Raw genomic sequence first — 24202 nt, forward strand, 5'->3', positions numbered from 1 at the left:
GCAGCGCTAAGGATGTCCGACTGCAGCTTACGCCTGCTCCCCGCTGGCAAGTGGACATCCCTCCAGGGCTCCCGGGCTGCCAGAGGGATGTCTGACTACCAGCTTAGGCCCGGTCCCCCCAGGGAGCAGGCCTAAGCCTTCAGGTGGACATCCCCTGAGGGGTCCCAGACTGTGAGAGGGCACAGGCCGGGCTGAGGGACCCCCCGAGTGCACAAAGTTTTGTGCAACGTGCTCTAGTAATTTAAATATTAGGGCTCAATTTGGGAAATCTCATATATATTGATTACATTGGTGGTAATCCTAAATTCATATATTTTGGCATATTGGATCCACTTCCTAGTACTCCTGACTTTTGTGTCCAACTGACTATTAATGATTATTAACCCTATGTAGAAGCATAAATAGACACAATTTCACATTCAAAATTAAGGTCCTGATCTTTCTCCTGTCCCTTGCCACCAAATCTCTTCCTCCATTAGTCTTCCTCCCTTCACTTATTGGTTGCTCTTTCATCTATGTCTGAGGATATAATCCTTGATACTTATTACCTTCGATACTTACCTCTCATACCCTATTCAATCCATCAACAAATCAATGTCAGCTTTCCCATTATGTTATATACAGAACCTTACCAATTCTCCACTTCTACTTCAAATATTCTGGTCCAAGCCATCAGAAACTCTACTTAACTATTAGAACAGCCATTTAATCGTTCTACTTTTAATCTGTTATCAAATGAGCAGCCAGAATGATATTTTTAAAGGATATGTCAAATCATGCCATTCCTCTCTTTTAAACCTTCCATGGACTTTCCATTCTCACTTCCTTTAGGTCTTTATCAAATATCACCTTTACAATTGTATTTAAAATTGAAACCTCTCCCACCTTTCTACTAGTTTCTGTCTTCCTTCTCTGCCTTATTTTTCTTTACTGTACTTATTGCCATGTGACATACTACATATTTTATTTTATTTATATGCGTCTCTTTTTACCCTAACTAGAACATAAGTCCTAAGAGGGCAGGATTTTTGCTTGCTATAATTACTGCTACATTCTCATCACCGGCAATAATAATAATAATGCTTATTAGCACATAGTCGGTGTCCAGTGAACTTTTGTTGCATGAATGGATAAATTTGAGAAGAAAGCAATCAGGAAAGAATTAAAAATCGAGAATCTATTTTATGTAACTTTTTTTTCTTTTTACAAAGTAACTGGTAATAAACTTCATACATTTTTTTTTTATTATTCTCTAGTAAGTCTCCTAAGAATCACCGTTTTTTTGCCACTAAGAACTTAAGAAAAAGATAGCATTATATGACATGGTTTTCTTCAAGAATTAGACTTTATTTTTTTATCCACAGTGTTTAATACAATACATTATGCTGAGTTTATTTAAATCTTCTAAGAGCTTCTTAGGAATATATCAAAATTCCTAGATAAAATACTGCCTTTCCAAAATGACTGATAAAGCTTAGTAGGCTTTTATTAGAATGAAAAGTCATAATTCACACAGAGTAAATTATCAAAGTTAATCTTTTTCATTGGAACTTTTTTTTACCTCAGTATTAAAATTGGTATTTATAATTTTTAGAGATAATTAAAAATATCTGTAAAAGGAATGTCTTATGACTAGAGACTGAAAGTTCTACTCAGAACAAAGTAGAGTTAGCAATCCTGTTTGAGAGAAGTTGTTCATAATTTTATTATACGTTTCCTAAGTGGGTAAGCATAAAATTTTGGACAAGAGGTGATTGATTCAAGACTGCAATATTCGACTTCAGTTCTTACTCATGAGAATACAATAGCTCTTTGTCCAGTATGTGTTTTTGTAGTTGCTTTTGCTCTGTATTTTTTCCTTGATACCTCTTACTGCTCTCTAAGAATAGGGAAGCAATTTTTTATATATCACATAAGTTCTTCCCTGCCTAAAACTCAAAGTACTTATCTATGCAAATCTTGAATCTCAAATCATACTGATTTTTAGGATCCAGACATATTATAAGACTTAGAATCCACATATTCTTAGCAATCCTTAAACTTTTAAGATTCATAGATTTTGTTTGAAGAATTCATATAAAGTCTAAAAGAAAGAGTAATCAATTTAATTTTTAACATAGTAATTATTATGCTAAAATATACTTTATCACTAAAGGGCCTTACTGTAATTTTTCCCCCCCATTTGGCAGAACTCATTAATTTGAAAAAGAAACTTAAGAAGTTCTTCATTTAGGTGTGAAGAACTCACTGTATAGTTCATTGCATTTGTTATATACTCATCACACATTCAGCAAATAATATAAAAAAAAAGTCTGACTGAAAAAATAAATGCTGTTCTGAAGGATATTAAATAATGATAAATAAGTACCTATTGGTGATTACAAAATACTAGTCTTTCTGTCTCCTTACATTAATTGTGACTTTCATTTATTGTGGAGGAGGGAAATAATTTAAAAATATGAATAAATGTCATATGCATTGCCATATGTCCATTGCTTAAAAATACAAAATAATAAAGTATTAACACTAGTCCCATTTTCATGCAATCATATTAATAGTCAGGGTATGCTATTTTTAACATTGGTTGAGAAGGGGATGGTTTGCTCAAAAATTTATAGAACCACTGACAAAATTAAATAACAAGATTTTTAATTGGCATTTTGGGGGTACTTTTTTAAGTTAGATTTATCTGAAAGCTGTAAAGAACAGCTTTCACATAAAGAACATTGCATGTAGAAGTAGTAAATATCAGATTGTTGGGTTTTTTTAGGACACTTGGCAAAAATGTTACATGTCTTATACTTGTTGAGAGCTCAGGTATATTCATTGTTCTGTAAAAATAGCATTTCATTAAGAGCTATCAAAAACTTTAAAATTTCCTCTGCATAAAAATTTGAATTATAAATAATTACTTAGGTGATTGTACTTTCATTTAAATATGCTGTGCCAGTTTATTGTAATACTTTTTCTTTGGGAATCATTGTAAAAATGACATTTAATTCTTAAAACTTGACTTTTCTATTATCCCTCACCCCTAAGAAAATACATGAGTTGTCTTACAAATGATTAATTTTTACTTTATTTCTTTAATAGCCTGGTTCTGTGAATTTGCTTTTATAAGGCTTTACTACTTTAATACTAGAAATGGTCCTGCAATTCCACAATTGTGGGGGTTTTTTGAGATTTAATTTGTTCAGCTAGTGAATTTGTTCTCACAAATTAAAACTCTTTCTTGATTCACTTACATATAATATGATAACTATTATCCAATTCAAGGTACTTGACAGGATTGCCTGTTCTATTGGTTTACACTCATAGGAAATTACTTATACTGTACTTATTAAATTTATACTGTACTTGCTAAATTTTTACCACATTCTATACATATGGCATTCCGTGATGAAACCTGTTTCAGTAAGTATTTTTCTTTAGCTTGTAATTTTAGAATAACTTATCCCATGTAGATTTAGTATTTTTCTAACAATCATTTTTAAAAACTATCAGTACCACTCATGTAAAAATTAATAATAGGAGATTACCATTTGGGTCATTTATTTTTATCAGTGAAAAAATTCAAGATTTTTTTGTCTCATCCTTTCTTCAAACTCTAGAGTTTTATGCAACATGACCTACGAATACCACCTAATTGATAATTAACCAATCTTTAATTTTTACTGTTTATGTTTAGTTGCTTTTTAATATTAATGGCTATTTTCTCTGTATTCTAATGGCAATACACAGGATCATTTGCATCTAATATTTAAGTATTATTAGAATGTTCTCTCTAAAATATTAGCTACTTTTTTTGAAACTCCATCATAAAGCAATGTAACATTAAATTTTGCATATATGGTTGAAATCCCTCCATTTTCTAAATGTTCACATATTTTATCCATGGGCTATAGACATTTTTATAATTTATAGTTTACATGTTTTTACTTTGTGAGTCTCATTTGATAATAGCCCATTTGGCTAACACAGTTTAAATATGCTTTTTATTTTTTTAATTATTAAATAATGGCATGTACTGTATATATCCTTTTTAAAAATTGAAGAGTTCTCTTTATTTAAGGAAAATATTTTTGAGAGAATTATTAAATCAACAGCTTATTCTATGACCACTTAACAAGATTCTATAGTTTTTCATTCTTTTATAAATTAATTCAGATCTTATAAAAATAAACTATATTAGGTAAAATGGATATTAAGAAAACCTACTTTGATTATTTTCAGTCTTTTTTTATTTCCTTGTGCTACTGGCCAAAAAAAAAAAAAATTACATTTTATTTATTTGATTTAATTTTTGGTATGATAATTATTAAGCCAGCTGTATATATAGGATACTTAAGTAATGCTTTTCATTTAAAAAACTAAGAAAAAACTCCCAACATTTCTCTGAGTACAATATAATGCTTAAACTTGGAATAGTTTAGGTTTACATTGTATGTAATTTTTAACTCCTTTTACTTTATTGGTAATTGTCAGTTTTGTTATTTTTTAAAAACATAGAAATACCATTACATTCTAATCTAAGAATGAAAAACTATTGTTACTATGAATATATATTCATTAGCTGTGCTGTCTTTTCAACTTGCTGCTGAATCAGCCTGCATTGACATTCTTTGCCTTTCTGTGTCTTGTCTATCTTTACTGTTTCCATTAGATCCTCCTACTACTACCACCCTTCAGCCTACAGTTCAGTGGCATCTCTCAACTGCTGACATCGAAGATCTAACAAAAGACGTAAAAAAATTGCCCTTCCCATTGTCAACTTTGGCAACAATTAAGGATGATGCAATTGGCACGATCATTGCTAGTGTAGTGGGTGGGGCTCTCTTCGTAATACTTGTAAGTGTTTTGGGTGGAATATTCTGCTATAGGAGAAGACGGACGTTTCGTGGAGACTACTTTGCCAAGAACTACATTCCACCCTCAGATATGCAAAAAGAATCTCAAATAGATGTCCTTCAACAAGATGAGCTTGATTCTTACCCAGACAGTGTAAAAAAAGAAAACAAAAATCCGGTGAATAATCTAATACGGAAAGACTATTTAGAAGAGCCTGAAAAAACGCAGTGGAACAATGTAGAAAATCTCAGATTTGAAAGACCAATGGATTATTATGAAGATCTAAAAATGGGAATGAAGTTCGTCAGTGATGAACATTATGACGAAAATGAAGATGATTTAGTTTCACATGTAGATGGTTCCGTAATTTCCAGGAGGGAGTGGTATGTTTAGCAACCACTAAATTTGACTTAACTATGTACAATGTTTCATTCATACTAGTTGATCATTTTCAGATTGTTCATACTTTTTCTTGAGGAAGAATAAGCTTTTACACCTTGATTTTCAAGCTTACTTTTTTATATTCTAATTTGACAGATGCAAATGTAAAATCTGGGTTCAATGTATGTGAGCTGCTTTACAATTTTTTTTTTCAATGCTGTACTACTGTCTCAAGATTTAATTTTTAATGCAGAGTACTTTACTGGTCTGAGGCACACAGGTAAGAAGAAATGTCAACATTAAATGTATGACGTTTTTGGTACACAAATTTAAAAAAAGAAAGGAAACTGCCTTGGTATTGTGTATTAAATGTTTACCTAAGACTATAATCTCAATTATAATGTTTGTTAAACATACCTCTCAAAATTTATCACCACTAAATGATACTACATTTAAATTGACTAATTCAAGAAATGTTTATATATATTTTTAGTATACAAAAAATACTCAGTCTAATGAAACACCTTTCCTTTCAAGCATTATTTTCTAAGTTTCTCTACAAATGGAATCTTTACCTCTGCATTTTAATGAGCCTTGCCATAATTACTGTAGAATGGCTTTTCAAAGATATTTTGTTGCACTAAAACTGTGGTAGTAAACTCAGTGAACATGATGTGTGGAAGAGCATAATTAGCTGCTCAGTATTTTTGGCCAGAATACATGCAAGAGTAATAAAAACATGCCTTTTAAACATCATAATTATTACAATATTTTTCATCTCTGGAGGACATTTCTTATGTAGTCATGTGAACATGAAATTTGGTACAGTGTTAGTTTGTTTTGATGCTTTATGTCCTAAATATAAGAATAATAATAAAATATGGTACACAGTTAATAATAGTACAGAGAGGGCATTTCAGTATATGGATAAACATGGGCAAACTAGCATTGGAATGCCAATTTTAGGAATAAGATGTTTCAGCCAAGAATCTATACAAAGAATTTTCTAGACCATGTTGTTTTAGTCATTTGTATTGCTATTGTTCAAACGGGTAAATATACAGAAAAACATTTAGATAAACTTGGGAACTTGAGATTTAACAAGAAAAATCTGAATTATAAAACCAATCACTAACACTTGCTGATGGATATTGTCAGACCATCTTCCTTTTCCCCCCAAATGTATGTATATGTTTTAAGATTTTTGTTTTTCCAATTAAAACTGGAAACATCATGAGGTTTTTGTTTTGTTTTTGTTACCTAATTCATTAAGTATATTCTTTCCAGAAATGTATCTTGAAAAAAAATGTTATATAAATCTTCAAATGTGGATTTTCTTTTGAGGTAATTAAGTTGCTTCTACTGTGGAATCCTATAAAATTGTAATAATGACAACTATTTTGAAGCCCAAAGAATATGGTTTTTGTATTTTTTTTTTCTGTTGATGATTCATTTACAAAAGGACTGTATAGAATTGCCTTAGGTGTTTTGCCAGGGAATTGAAGTGGAAGTTAGTAGGAGAATCATAAATTAAATAAATTATTTTGTTAATAAAAAAACAAAGTAGGTACTTTTTTTTTACCATCCCAACTATCGCCCTTTTGATCCTTGTCAAATCTAAAAAAATGGTTTATACGGCAAAGCTCTAACATGTTCATAGGATTTTACAAGTAGTTAAGGTTTTATTCCAAATGAGTATAACTCAGTTTCCTTTGTTTTAACTCTCAGTATTTTCTGAAAATTAGAAACCTATTTTCCCAAACACTTAGTATAAGGCTATAATGTCCATTAAGGATTCAATCCAGTTCACTGATATCTTGTTAAAAATATCTGATTTTAAATATAACTTGATATATAAATATTAAGTCTCTTTGGTCCAACTCATTGGAAGAAAAACTCTTGACAATACTTGGTGATTGAAATGACTTTTTTTTTAAAAAAATTAAGTATCAGCAATGATATAGCCACAGAAAGATGGGTTCTAAATTTTCTTAACATGGATGATATAAATTTGTGGCTTTTTGAACAAATTTTATCTTTAGAACAATCATTTCCAATGCAATATGAATCAGCAGTCACATTTATAGTACTGTATTAATCTCAACTTAAGTATAATCTGAAGGAAATTAGAACTGTATTCAAAAAATTACTTAGTGCCCTGACCGGTTTGGCTCACTGGATAGAGCATCGGCCTGGGGACTGAAGGATCCCAAGGTTCAATCAAGGGCATGTACCTTAGTTGCAGGCACATCCCCGGTGGGGGATGTGCAGGAGGCAGCTGATCCATGCTTCTCTCTCATCGATGTTTCTAACTCTCTATCCCTCTCCCTTCCTCTCTTTAAAAAATCAATAAAATATATTTTTTTAAAAAATTAATGATTATGAACTTCCTTTATATTACGGCTATTGTGCAGTTAGGGTTTTTTGTTTGTTTCTTTTGTTTTTGGCTGGAGAGGATGCAAGGAAAACTGCAAGTGAGTATTTGGCATAATTCTGTATCTTTAAACTATTTGGCAAACTAAAATATTCCAAAATTTTAAGAATCTGATACTGGTGCTTAAGGCTTTCTGAAGCATTGCACTGTTGTTGGTTAGAGCTTTGTGTGTGATTACTGTACATAGAGACTTATTTTTGAACATGAGTAGTTGTAGGAAATAAACAGTTTTCTTAAATTAATTTTTGAATATCAGTGGTGCATAGACAATTGATAAATATGAAAATTCTACTCAGAAAAAAAATGAAAGAATAGTATTTTGGCCATCTTTATACCTATTTATACCTATTTATTTCATATTCTTTGAACTGGTTTTTCATTTTTGTATTTAGGTAAGGTTTTTCTTTCACATTGGTTAAAATATTTCCATAGTACAATGGAGATTAATGCAACACTTATTTTTCCTGCCATTCTTTATTAAAATACATCAAAATTTTAATAGGCTAGTGATTACTTCAAAAGTGATGTTTGAGAAGTACTAGTAGTTTAAAGATTTAGTATCTTACCATGTGCCTAAAAGGTTTCTATTTGACAAGTCTAACATTAATTAAAACATTAAGATTTTTCAGTAATAAGTTCTACTTACTGTAAATTGTTTCTGATAGTCATATAGTGAAAAGTTTTATAAAGATAACATTGGCTAAATGTTTAGCATAAGGGGCTGTAAGAAATACAATGTATTAGTGCAAAAATGCAGGAAAATGTAGCCATTTGATATGTGAAAACATCTGAATTGAGTTTGATTTTGCTTTTGATGAATACTGCTAAAACAAAGTATATGAACAAGTAAGAAATTGTTATATGTAGAAGTAATTCATGTAAAAGGGAAGAAAGGAAGTACCCCTGTTGAAATTTAATTATAATAGGGGAATGATTCATAGTTCAAATTATTTTTCCTGTTTATTATTTAGAAATGTAACATCTATTAAAAAAAAGCTTCTTTCTCAGATTTTTGGCATATTTGGTTTGGATTGAATTGTAATTTGTACCAATAATTTTATTTTATTTTTTTGACAAGTTACTTATCCAGTGTTGGCCCCAATAGCCATACAACAATCTTTAAGTAAAAGTTTTTTTAAAAAATTATTTATAGAGGCATATTTCTATAACAAGCTATGGCTCTTGTATTACCTTCTTTGTCCTTATTATGATATTTGCTGGTGTGTGTGTAACCTAGTTTTTCTTTAATTAATGATATTTTGTGGGATTTAGAAATCTTATTTCTCTTCCAAATAAGAATGTATCAGGTTAAGGATACATTTAAAATTCAGGGAGCATCTAAATTGATATGTTAGCCATTTTAAACATTGCTTTTAATTAATCATTTAATTCTCATCTCATGTATATACATCATGAATATCTTTTCCACAAATTATCTTGATAGCTCTAGCTTTAAGTGTTTTTGCTGTCACTTTGACATAAGTCAAATTATATAGATTGACTTTTAATTTGGAATTAACATATTTAATAATATTTTAAGTTGGCATTTAGTGTTTTTCACTTATCGCTTGTGAGCTACTTTGGTTTGAAATGTCATTGTTCCTAATTGTGTGTAATCACCTTATTTTGTGTCTGTGATATTTAAAATTATAATTCATTTTTTCTAAGCTTTGTTATTTTAGAGCAAGTTGCTGTTTTTTTATTTAAATAACATTTTGACTAGATTAAGTTTGGTTTTCCTTTTATTATACCAATAAAAATTCATGCATAAAAAAATCTTTAGAATAGTATACACAGTATACAGCTTTCTGTTTTTCAAAATGCTTTCTGTTTTCTTCTGTTATATTCAAGTAGCTGTACTTTTCTTTTTTAATTGAGTTGTGTAGTGATAAGTTTACATCAAGAACTTGAAACTAAGCATAGCTTACAAAAGCTTTTGATATATGCATATTATATATATATATACATATATATATATGTATACATATATATATATATCATAGCGTTTTTTAGAATTTTTTTGATTGATTTTCAGAGTAAGGTTCAAGGAGAGAGAGGAACATTTATGTGAGAGTGGAACACCAATCGGCTGCCTCCTGCACACCTTCTACCAGGGATAGAGCCTGCAACCCAGGCATGTGCCCTGACTAGGAATCAAACTGGCAACCCTTGGGAGCATGGGAGGACACTCAAACGATGGAGCCACATTGACTAGGGTCAGTTCTTGAACCTTGATAATAGTTATGTTCATTTCAATTTAGATCTGTTAACTATTCTTTAACTATACAGTGTGCTTTGATGTCTGAGTAATTATGTCCATGGTGCTCCCTTTACCTGAAAGTCCCTTTCCTCTCTTGTCCACCCTGGGAAACCAGTCCATATACAAGGTCCTATTCAAATAATAGCTTTATGAAACTTCTTCCCCCTTTAGTATTAATAACTGCTACCATATTCTTGAAGGGTAACTTTTAGCTATCATAACGTCACATTTTATTTTTTTATTTTTTTAAATGTATTTTATTGATTTTTCACAGAGAGGAAGGGAGAGGAACAGAGAGTCAGAAACATCGATGAGAGAGAAACATCGATCAGCTGCCTCCTGCACACTCCCCACTGGGGATGTGCCCGCAACCAAGGCACATGCCCTTGACCGGAATCGAACCTGGGACCTTTCAGTCCGCAGGCCGACGCTCTATCCACTGAGCCAAACCGGCCACGGCTACGTCACATTTTATTTTAGCTTTTACCTGCCTTCTCTATATCATTGGTCTTCAAAAGGCTTTTTTGTACCCATTGGTTAAAAATTATTATGTACTCATAATATGTATAAATTATATATGTGCAGCTATAGAAGTTTGCTCTATGCATTATAAAATATTCAAAAATGGAAGTTTTAACATCTGATAAAATACTTTAAAAATATTTGTTTCACTAAAGCAATCATATTGGGAAACAGTGTTTCCTTCATGTTAAAAGTTAACTTATGTTCTCATTAAAACATTTTAATTGTGGTAAACACACACACACAAAACTTCACTTGTTTTTTTTTTTAATCTTGATTTTATACTTTTTGATTCAGTGATTTAAAGTTGTGAATTCAGGTTCAGTATATTTTGATAACTTGGTTTTTAGCTATGATAGTTAAAATGCTACCTTACAAAAACAAGTAGATTCAGATGGAGGTATATTGTTGGGGACCTCTACAGTTTCATTACAACTGCTGTTCAGAGCTTATCTTCATGTTCAAGATGTTTGGTATTTCCATGTCTTGCTAATCACAATAAACTTAGCCCTCACATTAGTTACTATTCCGGCATAGTGCTGATTTGGTGTGAGCTTTACTGTTAAGAGTGAACGTAAATTTTTATTTTATTTGGACTCCTAATGTGTTCGATGTTTTGTTTGTTTTTTTTTTGTTGGTTGACTCATCACAGTTGATTAGATTGCCATGGTTTTACTTCACAATGTAACTGATAAAGTTTGTGTATTACTAGTAAGAGTGACATATTTGCATTGACAGTTTTTGTTTTTTTGTTGTTACTTGTGACTATATTATTGGATTATCTTCAGTCTGCCAATTCTTTGGAGGAATGACACTCACTAGGAATAAATGCTTACTAATAATATATAATGTGGATTAGCAGTGATGCCCTCACTTGGTCCATTTATCAGATGGTCACTTCTCACAAGGGCACCCATGTCATTCCCCCTTTACATTTTTCACTCTTCGTTAATTCTAGATAAGTTATTTGTTCACTCAGTTGAGCTCTCATACATCACAATTTGGCACAGGATGCTGGCTGTGCTAAGAGGGAACAATTAAGTGAAGGTGTAACTGTCTACTTGATTTCATTCTGGAACTCCACACACAAGATAGGAATCCATGTGACAGGTGAACACCTGACACATGGACCAATTGGAACTACCAGTGCCCATGAATACTAGAACAACATTTATTTTTATTAAATGCCCTCTCTCCTCTCCTATTTTTTTTTTTTAGATAAGTGATAATTTCTACACTTCATTGGAAAATATATTAATGGATTGTGTGGCCCCACTTAGGGGATTTTGTGCTGTATTATGACGACAGGAACTATGTAAAACTCATCCTTGCTGTCCTAGCACTTAGTGTAAGACCTGACACAGATTGCTATAGGTAATTTGTTGGATGAGTGACTGAGACTGACCTGACTCAAGTAGAGGACTTTTATTAAAACATAGATAAATATTGGATGGACATAGATATTTAGATGTCATATTGAAAAGATAAGTATTAAAAGAGGCTATTAAAAAATAAAAGGATGGGGTTATTTATGCAGAAAAAATGGCAATACAGTGACATACTGTACTATGGAAGCAAATAAAAAGTGGGAAGATAAGTTTATAGGTATCACATTGACCTGTTAGTCATGATGGTATCGCTGAAGTTTTGATGAAAGGAATCAAGAGAGAAAAAAAACAAAACGTAAATGTTTTATTTAATTGTTTGGACTGGGTATTGGAATGTACCAGTAAGTAAAAAGGGGCTTTTAAATGTTTTTAGAAAATTACTGTAACCATGTATTTCCATGTATAGAATAGTATTTTTAAAAATATTGTCATGCCTCAGTTTCAGATGTAAGGTGAGTGTGTGTTTGAATAGCTTTCACATATTTTATTTGTAATAAAGACAATATTAGTTTATTATCTACAATGTATGTATTTTTTGCAAAAAGTAATGAAAGTTATTATTTTTTTCAGTCTTATTTGTAACTGATTTTTGAACATTTTTTTCTCATAAGACATATGCGTGATATCTTTAATTGTGAGTGGTATACTTAAGTTGTTTTGGGGAATGTTATTTTTCTGGTTTTGGAAGTGAGTTCTCAATGTATTTGAGTTCATATAACTGCTGTGAGGACAAGAAACTGTTGTTTTGAGAGATACATGCACTAGTCCTTTAATACTAAAAATTTTAGTGTTCTCTTTTCTGCTGCTTATCAGCACAGGCTCAGATTTAGTAGATCATCTCCGCAGGTGATGGTAATGTTACTTCATGTCAGTAAACTTGCTTAATGTTTTCAAAGTCCACATTTTTATACAGTTGGTTACTTAATTGTTTTCTCAATGTAGTCCTTTTTGTTGAATATAGAGTCTATACAGGTTATGTGGGCAGGGATATAGGGGAGGCAGAGCTGGGGCTAAATTCTAAATTTTCACCAAAATTCTTTGACATTAATGCAAATATTTCAGCTCTTTGCACTTCATACTAGTGTTCATCATCTGTTAATGCCCTTAAATATATTTTTTCTTCTTTTTTTTGTCAATTAGAAGAAGAAAAAGTGGAAATATGAAACATACCCCATATATATGTTTAACAATTGACTTACCTATATAGAGCAGATTATGTAATTGGTAAAGAGAAAGCTTTCATTCCAGTTGTGCTGTTCAGTACTTTCTAGCCTCTGATCCGCAGAAGAGGTGTGCAAATATAAATAAATAGTGGATGGAACCAGGTGAAATAAATACACCCAAATTAAGATAGAAGGAAGTGTCATGGTATACAAACAGTCAACCCTCAGTTAAGGAATGCAAGAGCTATAAATTATAAGACTAATTGGACAGGTCTACTACCTTAAGTAGACCATAATTTAAATGTTTAGAAAATTGTATCTTATTTGGATTTTAGAATTCAGGATATTAAAAATAGTATATATTCAGAGTCAGGAATTACTTTATGATATTAAAAGTCTGATTATGTTTTAGTACTTACAAAGCACTAACAAATTTAATATTGCTAAGACTAAATGAAAACCTTTTTTTGAGGTGTGAGGTTTGATGAATTTATAATCTGTGCATTCAGAATCTTACTTTGGACTAATTACATAAAATAATAACCTGAGTTTTTCAAACATAATTTCAGAAGTATTACTATAAATATAGTATCAACTTTGACAATATCAGCAAAACAATATTCATTTCAATTCTGTATACTTGGACAAAATATCATCGGGCTACTTTCTCCCTTAGCAAAAGAAAAATTTCCATTAACAGGAAATCTTTAGAATAACTAGTGTGAAATAGGTAACAAGCATACTTGACACATTGAGATTTTTTTATTTGTGCCAATGCCAAGACATATGACCTCGGTCAAATAAGCTTGATCACGTAACCTTAATAGGTTTCAATTGGCCTACTGTTAAAGACTGAATACAAAGCTATAATTTCATGGTGGGAAAAGTGATAGTGTAGAATAGATTACCCCTCTAAGTCATCCCAAATCTCTCACCTTTGCAAGACCAGAGTAATATTTAACTGGCCTAAGTTTCAAATCTTTTTCTCATCTAGCACTTATTCAAATGGAGATATAGTAGGTTGTAGAGAAATGAACAACAAAAGGAAGATAAGCTAGGCATGTAGTGGTAAATGAGGGTAACATCCTGAATGACAGCCAGTTATATTATTTAAAATTAGAGACCTGGTGCACAAAAATTTGTGCACTGGGGGGGGGGGGCGGTGTCCCTCAGCCCAGCCTGTGCCCTCTAGTAGTCTGGGACCCCTCAGGGGATGTCCGCCTGCTGGCTTAGGCCCGCTCCCCAGGGGACCAGGCTTAAGCTGGCAGTCAGACATCCCTCTGGCAGCCCAGGAGCCCTCGGGGGATGTCCGCTTGCCAGCGGGGAGCAGGCCTAAGCTGCAGTTGGACATCCTTAGCACTGCTGAGGAGGTGGGAGAGGCTCCCACCACCACCACTGTGCTGGCAGCCATCAGCCTGGCTTGTGGCTGAGCAGAGCTCCTCCTGTGGGAGCACACTGACCACCAAGGGGCAGCTCCTGCATTGAGTGTCTGCCCCCTGGTGATCAGTGTGTGTCATAGTGACCAGTCATTCCCAGTTTGCTCTGCTGTTAGGGTCAATTTGCATATTACCCTTTTATTATATAGGACTAGAGCCCGGTGCCCAGATTTGTGCACCGGTGGGGTCCCTCGTACCGGTGCATGATCAGGGCCAGGGAGGGACCGCAGGAGGTTTCCAGGGCATGTCCAGCCCATCTTGCCCAGTCCCTGGTAGTCAGTGTGCGTCATAGTGACTGCTCGAATGAACAGTCAGACACTTAGCATATTAGGCTTTTATTATATAGGATAATTGTATGTTTTACTATTGTTAGATTATATTCAGTGTTTAGAAGGTGATTGAAATGGGTTAGTTGGCACTCACTGGTGTAAGATTTTTATTCTAGAATGAAGTTAATAAAGTGACCAATTAAACCCAGACTTTTTTAGTTCAGTAAAGAAGTTTTTACAATTGGAAAGAAAGCATTTTTTTTTTTTTAGCAATCTAAAGCACCACATGACACATTTTAATAAAAAACAGTTGGAAAATATTTCTAAATATTTATTTATATGGACTACTATGCTAAGTAGGTGAAGCACATTTCAAAATTGTTAGTGTTTTAATTCTGGTTAAATTTGCCATATCTGGATCCCAAAAGTAATTTCAATTATTTAAGAGTATTTGTGAATGTCAGTTTAAAACTAAGAGCTCTTCATTATCAAGTAGGGGATCCAGAAAGAGCACCTACATTAGATGCTACAAAAAACCATTCTCTCACAACAAGAACTTAAGGATAGAGGCTTCCATCCTACTCCAACCTCATTTTATTTTATTCTGTATTCTTTACTACTTATGGATTTAATGGTCTTGGGCAAAATATTTAACTTTGGAACTGCAGTGTCTGCATTTATAAAATGTTAAATATCTTTTTAGTTAGATAAAACAAAATATGCATATTGAAGGTACTTTGTATCAAAATTTAATTGTTGGATTTAATGTGGCTAAAATTGTCAAAATAATACACATTAAGAATCGGTGGTTTTGTCACCATAATACTTATATTTGAAAAAATATATAGTAATTTTAGTAATTTTTCTTATTTGGGAGTTAATAAAATAGTGTGACTTGATTTTTAGGAATTATGTGAAATTCTAACCATTAAATACTATGTTTTTAAAATCCTAAGTTTGTGGTGAAGGTTGGGGAAGAAAAATTGGTATTCAGAAATGTTAGAGTATATCTGTATTAAGGAGACAGGGATGAATTTTCATTTAATGTTGTAATAGAGATACTATCTTAAGTTTACTTTTTATTAAATGTGCATTTATCAAGAGAAATTATAACAGTACTATTTTAATAATATTTCTTATTTTTAAAATGTTTATTTTTTACAATGTGACTTTTTGCCTATTTTAAATAAGTGGGATTTTTTTGTTGTTGATGTTTTGCCCCTTCTTGAAGGTTTTTGGTTCCTTTAATAGGATATCTTTATATTTAAATAGAATAAAGATGGTGCCCAGCCAGCATTGCTCAGTAGATAGAGCGTTGACCTACGGACTGAAGGGTCCCAAGTTTGATTCCGGTCAAGGGCACATGTCTGGGTTATGGGCTCGATCCCCAGTAGGGGGCGTGTAGGAGGCAGCTGATCAATGATTCTCTCTCATCATTGATGTTTCTATCTTCCTCTCCCTCTCTGAAATCAATAAACATATTTTTTAAAAAGAATAAAGATAGTAAATGTCTATATTGTTGGTTAACAATACTGAACTTTTTTGTTTTAGCACCTTTTAAAGTCAGAACTTACAAATTTTCATCCTTTTCTCCTCCAGATAGTATTGGCCCATAGAGAATAGATGCACTTGTTGAGATGTAACTGGGTTATTCTTTTCATTACTCGAGAAAAGCAAAGCTGGACTGCTAAGGTGATATCTTGAGAGCAAGAAGGGTGTTAGTATAATGCTACAAAAGAATCAAGTTTGGGATCCTCTGAGCTTGCTGTTGAATGACATACTTCAATCACATAGTCCTTGCACATTGTAAACTTAGGATACACAAATTTAAGAACTCTAAAATTGTTTGAAAAGCCAAATTTTTATTACTTTGCAGATGTTCCGTTTAAGCCCACCTCTTCCATAGCCATAGCTGGAGCTGTAATTGGAGCTGTCCTTGCCCTTCTCATCATTGCTGTCTTTGTGACTGTGCTGCTGACTCCTCGAAAAAAGAGACCATCCTATCTTGACAAAGTGTAGGTAACTTTTTTGCCTGTTTTCAGCTGTGAATATTTGGTATGTGTCAGTATTTACCTTTATAGCTACTCATATGGAAAGTGACAGGGATGAAAGTGCATAAAGGTATTGTTACATCTTTGTGTGATGACAAGGGTTTCATCAGAATGTCTCAAATTACATCTCAGTAAATAAAATGTCAAGGGGCTGCTGGAGACAAGTATATTAGACATCTTTTTCACCTACACTACGTTAGACACCTTTCCACATGGTAACATAATGGCACTCTATGTTGTCCTGCCTTCTGAATAAAAATGTAGCTCTTTTTTTTTTAATTTAATTTAATTTAATTTTTTTTGTTTTATTGCTTAAAGTATTACAAAGGATATTACATATGTAGCTCTTAATAAAGTAGTTGAAAGACAGATATAAAAAAAATCTTAGAAGTTTAATTGCTTCTTTAGATTATATATGCCTGTCTTATGTATAGATATGATTTAACTTTCAACTGACAGTAGTTATTAAACACATCTAATTTTAAAACTTTTATCCTTCAAGAATTTTTGTTTTGGTGAATTATAAAATGGGCATTTTTTATTTAAAGGGAAAGCAGTGGTTTTGGCCTAATCATTGAGATAGAATTATAAAGCAGAAGTTGCACTTTGCTGTAGAATCAAAAGACTATGTCTCACCTGGCCAGTGTGGTGCAGTGGTTGAGCATCAACCCATGAACCAAGGTCACCAGTTTGATCACCTGGTCAGGTCACATGCCTGGGTTGTGGGCTTGATCCTAATAGGGGGCTGCAGGAGGCAGCAAATTGATGTTTCTCTCTCGTTGATGTTTCTAACTCTGTTCCTATCCCTTCCTCTCTTTCTAAAATCAATAAAAACATTTATTTAAAATTAAAATACTAATGTTCCAATTCATGTAATTCCATACACAGCTTTGTTGCTTCATCTGTGAAATGAGAATTACTTGTCCTACTTACCTCACTTGTCCTACTTACCTCACTTGGTTGTGATCAGAGAATAAAATAATGTTTACAGACTCTGAAGTTCTACACAGATGGCATTATTTCTTGTGTGTTTTTACAGTTTTTATATTAGGACATAGGCTGGCTCTCAAAGAATAGATTTCTTATTTTTATAAATGTTTTGCATATGCCTCTGATCTGGCATAGTTATAGCACTGATCTTTTTGTTTTGAAGACACCTGGGAGTTAGTCTCAGCTTTATCATGATCAAATTAGTGGTATGAACATGAACAACTCACATGATCTCCATGAGCTTCAGTTTTCTCACCTAAATGACCTATGACATCTTGGAGCTATAAATTTGCTGATATTTTTGTTAGATGAAAGGAAGTAATTAATTTAGATAAAAGGACCGTAAAATACTCTTTCAGTGCAATACCTGTAAGATGAGTTTTATAATATTTCAAGTGACTAGGGTGTGTGTGGTTAACTTCATCTTAGTTCCCCAATTATCTCAGGATTTTCTATAATTTCAAAAACAAAATTTACTAATAGACTAGTAAATCCATGTAACCATTTTATTATTTGAATTCTGTTCATTTAAAATATGATTTCATGCCCTCATTGAGAAGTTTATTAGACTGCAATTTTAATTACTTTGGCCTCTATAGTTTTTCATTCTCTTTATCCTTTAATATAGGTGACATTCTTGTTTGATTTACTAATTATGAGTACTGAAAATTATTTACCTGTGATCTTCAAGAGTATGAGAATATATAAAAATTACCTTCTAAAATGCAGAAAGCTACAAGATATACAGTGGGGCCTTGACTTACGAGTGTCCCGACTAACGAGTTTTTTCGAGGTAAGATCGGTCTCTCGGCCGATTTTTTGCTTTGAGTTGTGAGCTAAAATTCGGGTTACGTACGAGCCAGCTTCAGATACCCCACCACTAGTTGGCGCAGCAAACGTCACAGTGATTTGACATCCGAGTAATTTGAGTTACGAGCTCCGTCACGGAACGAATTAAACTCGTAAGTCAAGGCCCCACTGTATTTAATTTTATTGTAATTTAACAGTGTTTAAAATGCATGATACTATTTTTTTTAATAGATTAGGTCATTTTGGCAAAAGAAATGACCTAAGGTCCCCTAAGGTGCCTTTGTTTATTTCAGGTTGCAAGGTTTATAATGGTCTGTAGATTGAAAATATTAATTTGATTTGTGAATATTCTAAGAGTGGCCATGCTTTTAAAAATTAGTTTTGGAAGTATTTCCAAATACAATATAAACTTTTTTTCATTATCATTTTAAAATATAGTCTTTTAAATCACTTTTATGACACTTTAGGGGCAAGTACCTTCCATTACATACATGTTTTACAATCTTTAAAATGTTGGTAGGTATGTAGATGTAAAAATATGCAATACATAAATAAATTGGCCATGTACTATATTGCTTGCTTAGTAATAATTTGAAGAAATGTTTCTATTTGAGTTGCTTTTAAAATATGCATCTATTAGATTGTCTTAAGCGTTGAAACCTTTAAAACTAGTTTATTTCCCATCTATGATAGGTTAGTGGAAATATAAGAGCAAACTAAATATATAATGTACAGTGATATATAAATGTTAGAATGAGGAAAATATCCTCTAAAATTAAGAGAACCTAGATTGTTTTTCCCCTTCTCTTTTTTTATTTTTTCTAAATGTGGCAGTCACATTTTTTAACCTTTCTAATGCAGGATTGACCTTCCACCCACACATAAACCACCGCCTGTGTATGAAAAAAGATCCCCCCCTTTGCCTCAAAAAGACCTTCTATATCAGGTAAGTGTTCATGAGTGCACTTAAAATGAAATAAAATAAAAGGTACTAATCAGTATATATCATTTGTTTCAAAATATTATCTAGTCATGGTATATTAAACATTGCACCTGCAATGGATAACAACATTGGGCTTTGGGAATCAGAGACCATTTAGGAATATTGTGACTTTGTCCTCATCTATAAAATTAAACAGATGAAAAGCGTAATTGTTTATTTTTCTCTTCTAGCTGTAAAACATTCTATAAAATATTGCTAATTGTAGACTAGTTGCTATCATTCTGCCTAGAAGAGTCAGAACTTGAGTTGGAGATGAAATAACTTAATACTATAAAGCTTTTAAGAAAAATTTAGGCTAAACTCATTATCCATCAGCAAGATAATTTATGATTCATGCATTATAATGTCATATATTTCTGTATGTCTGTGTTTTAAGTAATGTTGTGACATCAAAATATAAATTACATAGAACTGTTTTCTGGTTACTAAGAAATCAATATGTAAGTGTGTAATTACTATCTAATTAGTTTCATGCCAGGATAGCATGTTGTAATAATGTCTTCTAATGTTCCACTTCACTAGACAACGTGTCAACTTCAAACTAATTCCTACTTGAAGGCATTATCCCTCAGAACTAGGCCTAGTGACCTAATAAGCCAGGCCATGCTCCCAAATGTTCTGCCCATCAGTGTTTTTCTACCACTGAGAAACCACAGCAGGAAGCAGTTTCTCACTACCCACATTTGTCTGTCCTGCTTAACCATTGCTTTTGTGGTGATAGTGCCAGATTCATCCCTGACAATTTTCATTCTAAATATGTTAGTCAGGAGAAGGAGGCCTGATATTGTGAATAGTTCCTTGAATGGGAATATTTCTGTATTGCTGAGATAATGCATGGAGACACGCCTAAGTATGAGGGAAATAAAAAGGAATGTCTTGCATGTAGTCAAAAAGTCATTAAAAAGTAGCACCAGCTTGTCGGGATTTTAGATGATAATACTACAAAAGTGAAACTTCATTTAAGAAACAGATACTAACTCATGACATTAAAATATATTTTACCTTTTTATTATGTTGTATTTTCTTAACATTATTTATTTAATACTTAAGTATATTCTTGGTACCAAAAAAATCAAATACTACAGAAATCTATAAACTGTGAAAGTCCTCCTTTATCTATCCATCCCCTAATAGATCATTTCCTTCCTCAGAGATCACCATTGTGATCTCAGACTTTTTCCACAAATTTACTTTCATGCATCTATCATTTATATTTAAATCTACAAATATTCTTTAAAAAACATAAATGTAGTCATACAATACATATTGTTCTAGAAATTGTTTTTCCCACTCTGTTACAGACCAATGTTTTTCAGAGTGGCCAATGTTACCACCTGTATTAGAATCCTTTGGGTTATTAAAAATGATTTTTTTAACAATTTCAGGCTTACTAAATCAGAATCTCTGGGCTGGAGGCAGTGCACATTTTACCTAGCACATCAGGTGAATTTTAAATGCACATTCAAGCTTGAGATATATTGCTGCCTCTGTATCCATTTTAATGGCTGAAGTAGTATTCCATCATGTTGACATACCACAAATTACCTACCTATTTTCCTAGGTTGTTTCCAATATTTTTCCATAACTATAATTGTTGCAGTAAGGATGCTTCTATATACTTTATAGTACACATGTGTTCATAAAATATATGCAAAGAAATAGAGTTGCTGTGATTTTTTAACATGTAAATAGGTGCCACAGTGCTGGCCAAACTAGCTATAACAATTTATATTCCCACTAGAGACCTGGTGCATGAATTCATGCACGGGTGGGGTTCCTAGGCCTGGCGGGTTATCAGGGCCGATTGGGGCCAGGATCGGGGCTGGGCTGATCAGGACCTGCCAGCTGAGTGGAGGGACAAGGGGGAGGGACCACAGGAGGTTGGCCAGCCACGGGGAGGAACCATGGAAGGTTGGCCAGCTGTCCAGGAGGAGGGACTGGCCAGGGGGAGAAACCGTGGGAGGTTGGCTGGCCATGGGAGGTTGGCTGTGGGAGCGCACTGACCACCAGAGGGCAGCTCCTACATCAGTGATGGTGAACCTTTTGAGCTGGGTGTGCCAGCATTTTGAAAAACCCTAACTTAACTCTGGTGCCGTGTCACATATGGAAATTTTTTGATATTTGCAACCATAGTAAAACAAAGATTTATATTTTTGATATTTATTTTATATATTTAAATGCCATTTAACAAAGAAAAATCAACCAAAAAAATGAGTTCGCGTGTCACCTCTGACACGCGTGTCATAGGTTCGCCATCACTGTCCTACATTGAGCATCTACCCCCTGGTGATCAGTGTGTGTCATAGCGACTGGTCCGACTGATTGTCTGGTCATTCAGTCTTAACGGTCGCTTAGGCTTTTATATATATAGATAAATAGTGCAGTAGTCCCCTTATTCATGGTTTCTGTTACCCAGGGTAAGCACATTCTAAAAATATTTAATGGAAAATTCCAGAAATAAACAATTCATAAGTTTTAAATAGTGTGTCTTTCTGAGTATGGTGATGAAACCTCATCTCGCCTCTGCTTCACCTAGGACATGAATTATTTCTTTGTCCAGTGTATCAACACTGTAAAAGGTACTCGTCCATTAGTCACTTATTGTACTTAATAATTACAATATATTGTTATAATTATTTTATTATTAGTTGTTAATTTCTTACTGTGCCTAATTTATAAAGTAAACTTTATCATAGATATGTGTGTATAGGAAAAATATATAGTATGTATAGGTTGTGGTACTATCCGTGGTTTCAGGCATCCACTTGATATGGGGGTCTTTAAACATATGCCCCATGGAAAAGGAGTGATTATGTATCTTAAAACACATTTCCTTCTCTAATAGTATTCCCCATGATAAGGGGGAAAATGGGTTTTATGTATACTAAAATCCATTTCCCTCTCTAATACTGTTTAGTAGAACTTTTTTGTTTGCCAGTTTGATAAAACTGAAAAAATAGCTCATTTAAAAGCTGTGTAGATTACTTGATAAAGTTTTATAATTGATTGCCTATTTGTTGTTCTGTAACCTACCTATTTGCTTAATTTTTAAAAATTTCAGTTACTTTTTGAATTTCGTTTGTTAATTTTTTTAGCAACTTTTTGGTATGGACAATAATCTTTTGGTCTTATATTCATTTCTTATTTTTCAATGTATAAAAAATTTCTACAGTGTTTATTCTAGAATATTCTTACCCCAGAGACTACATTTTAGTATATTTAAGGTCAATACGTCTAATATCATGTATCAAATATGAATATATCTTGTATGAAAAATGGAACAAGAGACTCTCTACAAATATTCCAAAGTGATGGCAGTGACTATCTTTGTATTAGATTTTTAACTGAATATCATGTTTTATGTTATATTTTTCTATAGTTTCTGAGTTTTCTATAGTGCTTTTTCTCCTCTCTGTCAGTGGCTTTTTAGCATAGGAAAATACAGATCTCTTAAGAACCTGAATTACTGGACTGGAATGTTTAATCAGTCAGACTGGAGTTATGGCAGTACTTAAGCACAATTTACTGTCTGGAAAAATTATGATTTTCCCCCCAATAATTCACTGTCATATATCACATTCCTTAGTACATTTTTGTAAATGTTCATGGCATAGTGTTATGAAGGAAGATTGTTTCTACTTATTTTATTTTGAGTAGATAATACATACAAAACAATATAAAAGAGTAGTTTCTAATGTATCACTCCCATTTCCATTCCTATTTACCCTACCCAAACCACCTCCTACAAAAAAAACACTTTTTATAGAGTTCTTGTTGGTCTTATTATGGTCTATTTAAGCATAGACAAGGGAACACACACACACACACATCTTTCCAACACATCAACTGCCATTGTCCAATAATATTTTTGAGTGAAATTTCTTGTGTTAATTATCATCGATGATCTGGTTTTTCCCCAGGATCTGAATATTTTAACATGTTTCCAGATACTACCAGTAGTTACCCGTTTGGGTGTCAGGAAGAAGGGAAGGAGGAAGGAAAATGATAGAAGAGTTAACATTTTTCTTCCAAATTACAGGAAACTATATGACTGAGTGGATTCTTCAAGTAAATGGGTATTGCTAGCATTGATTAGCAAAAAGGTTTTATCTTGCATGTTGCCTCCAGTTAATAGGCAATGGCAATTAATAAGTCAAGTAGTCAAAGAATTGTGGGGCCTTATTCTGTAAGCAAGAAAGCTTGGATGAAATAGTGATTTAAAAACTAACTAGAGGCCCAGTGCATGAAATTTGTGCACACGAGGGCATCGTTCAGCCCGGGCTGCACCCTCTTGCTGTCTGGGAGCCCTCGGGGGGATGTCCAACTGCCGCGAAGGAGGGAGAGGCTTCCCCCACCGCTGCTGCAGTTGCCAGCCCTGAGCCCGGCTTCTGGCTGAGCAGAGCTCCTCCTGTGGGAGCGCACTGGCCACCAGGAGGCAGCTCCTGCATTGACCGTATGCCCCCTGGTGGTCAGTGTGCATCATAGCAACTGGTCGTTCCGCTGTTCGGTGGATTTGCATATTAGCCTTTTATTATATAGGACTAGAGGCCCGGTACACAAAAATTTGTGCACTCGGGGGGGCGGGGGAGGGGGGGTCCCCCAGCCCGGCCTGTGCCCTCTCGCAGTCTGGGACCCCTCGGGAGATAA

General features: G+C 33.3%; 1 protein-coding gene across 1 annotated transcript in view; it reads left to right on the forward strand.

Moving 5' to 3' along the window:
• Positions 1-6792, forward strand: part of PVRL3 (poliovirus receptor-related 3) — a 22533-nt gene extending 15741 nt beyond the window's left edge. Inside the window, 1 exon segment of the mRNA XM_014541233.1 lies at positions 4664-6792. Coding sequence (XP_014396719.1) covers positions 4664-5241 — 578 coding nt within the window. The 3' untranslated portion in view covers positions 5242-6792.
• Positions 6793-24202: the final 17410 nt, after the last annotated feature.

Source organism: Myotis brandtii, unplaced genomic scaffold, assembly GCF_000412655.1.
Source record: "Myotis brandtii unplaced genomic scaffold, ASM41265v1 scaffold1068, whole genome shotgun sequence".
Taxonomy (NCBI): Eukaryota; Metazoa; Chordata; class Mammalia; order Chiroptera; family Vespertilionidae; genus Myotis; species Myotis brandtii.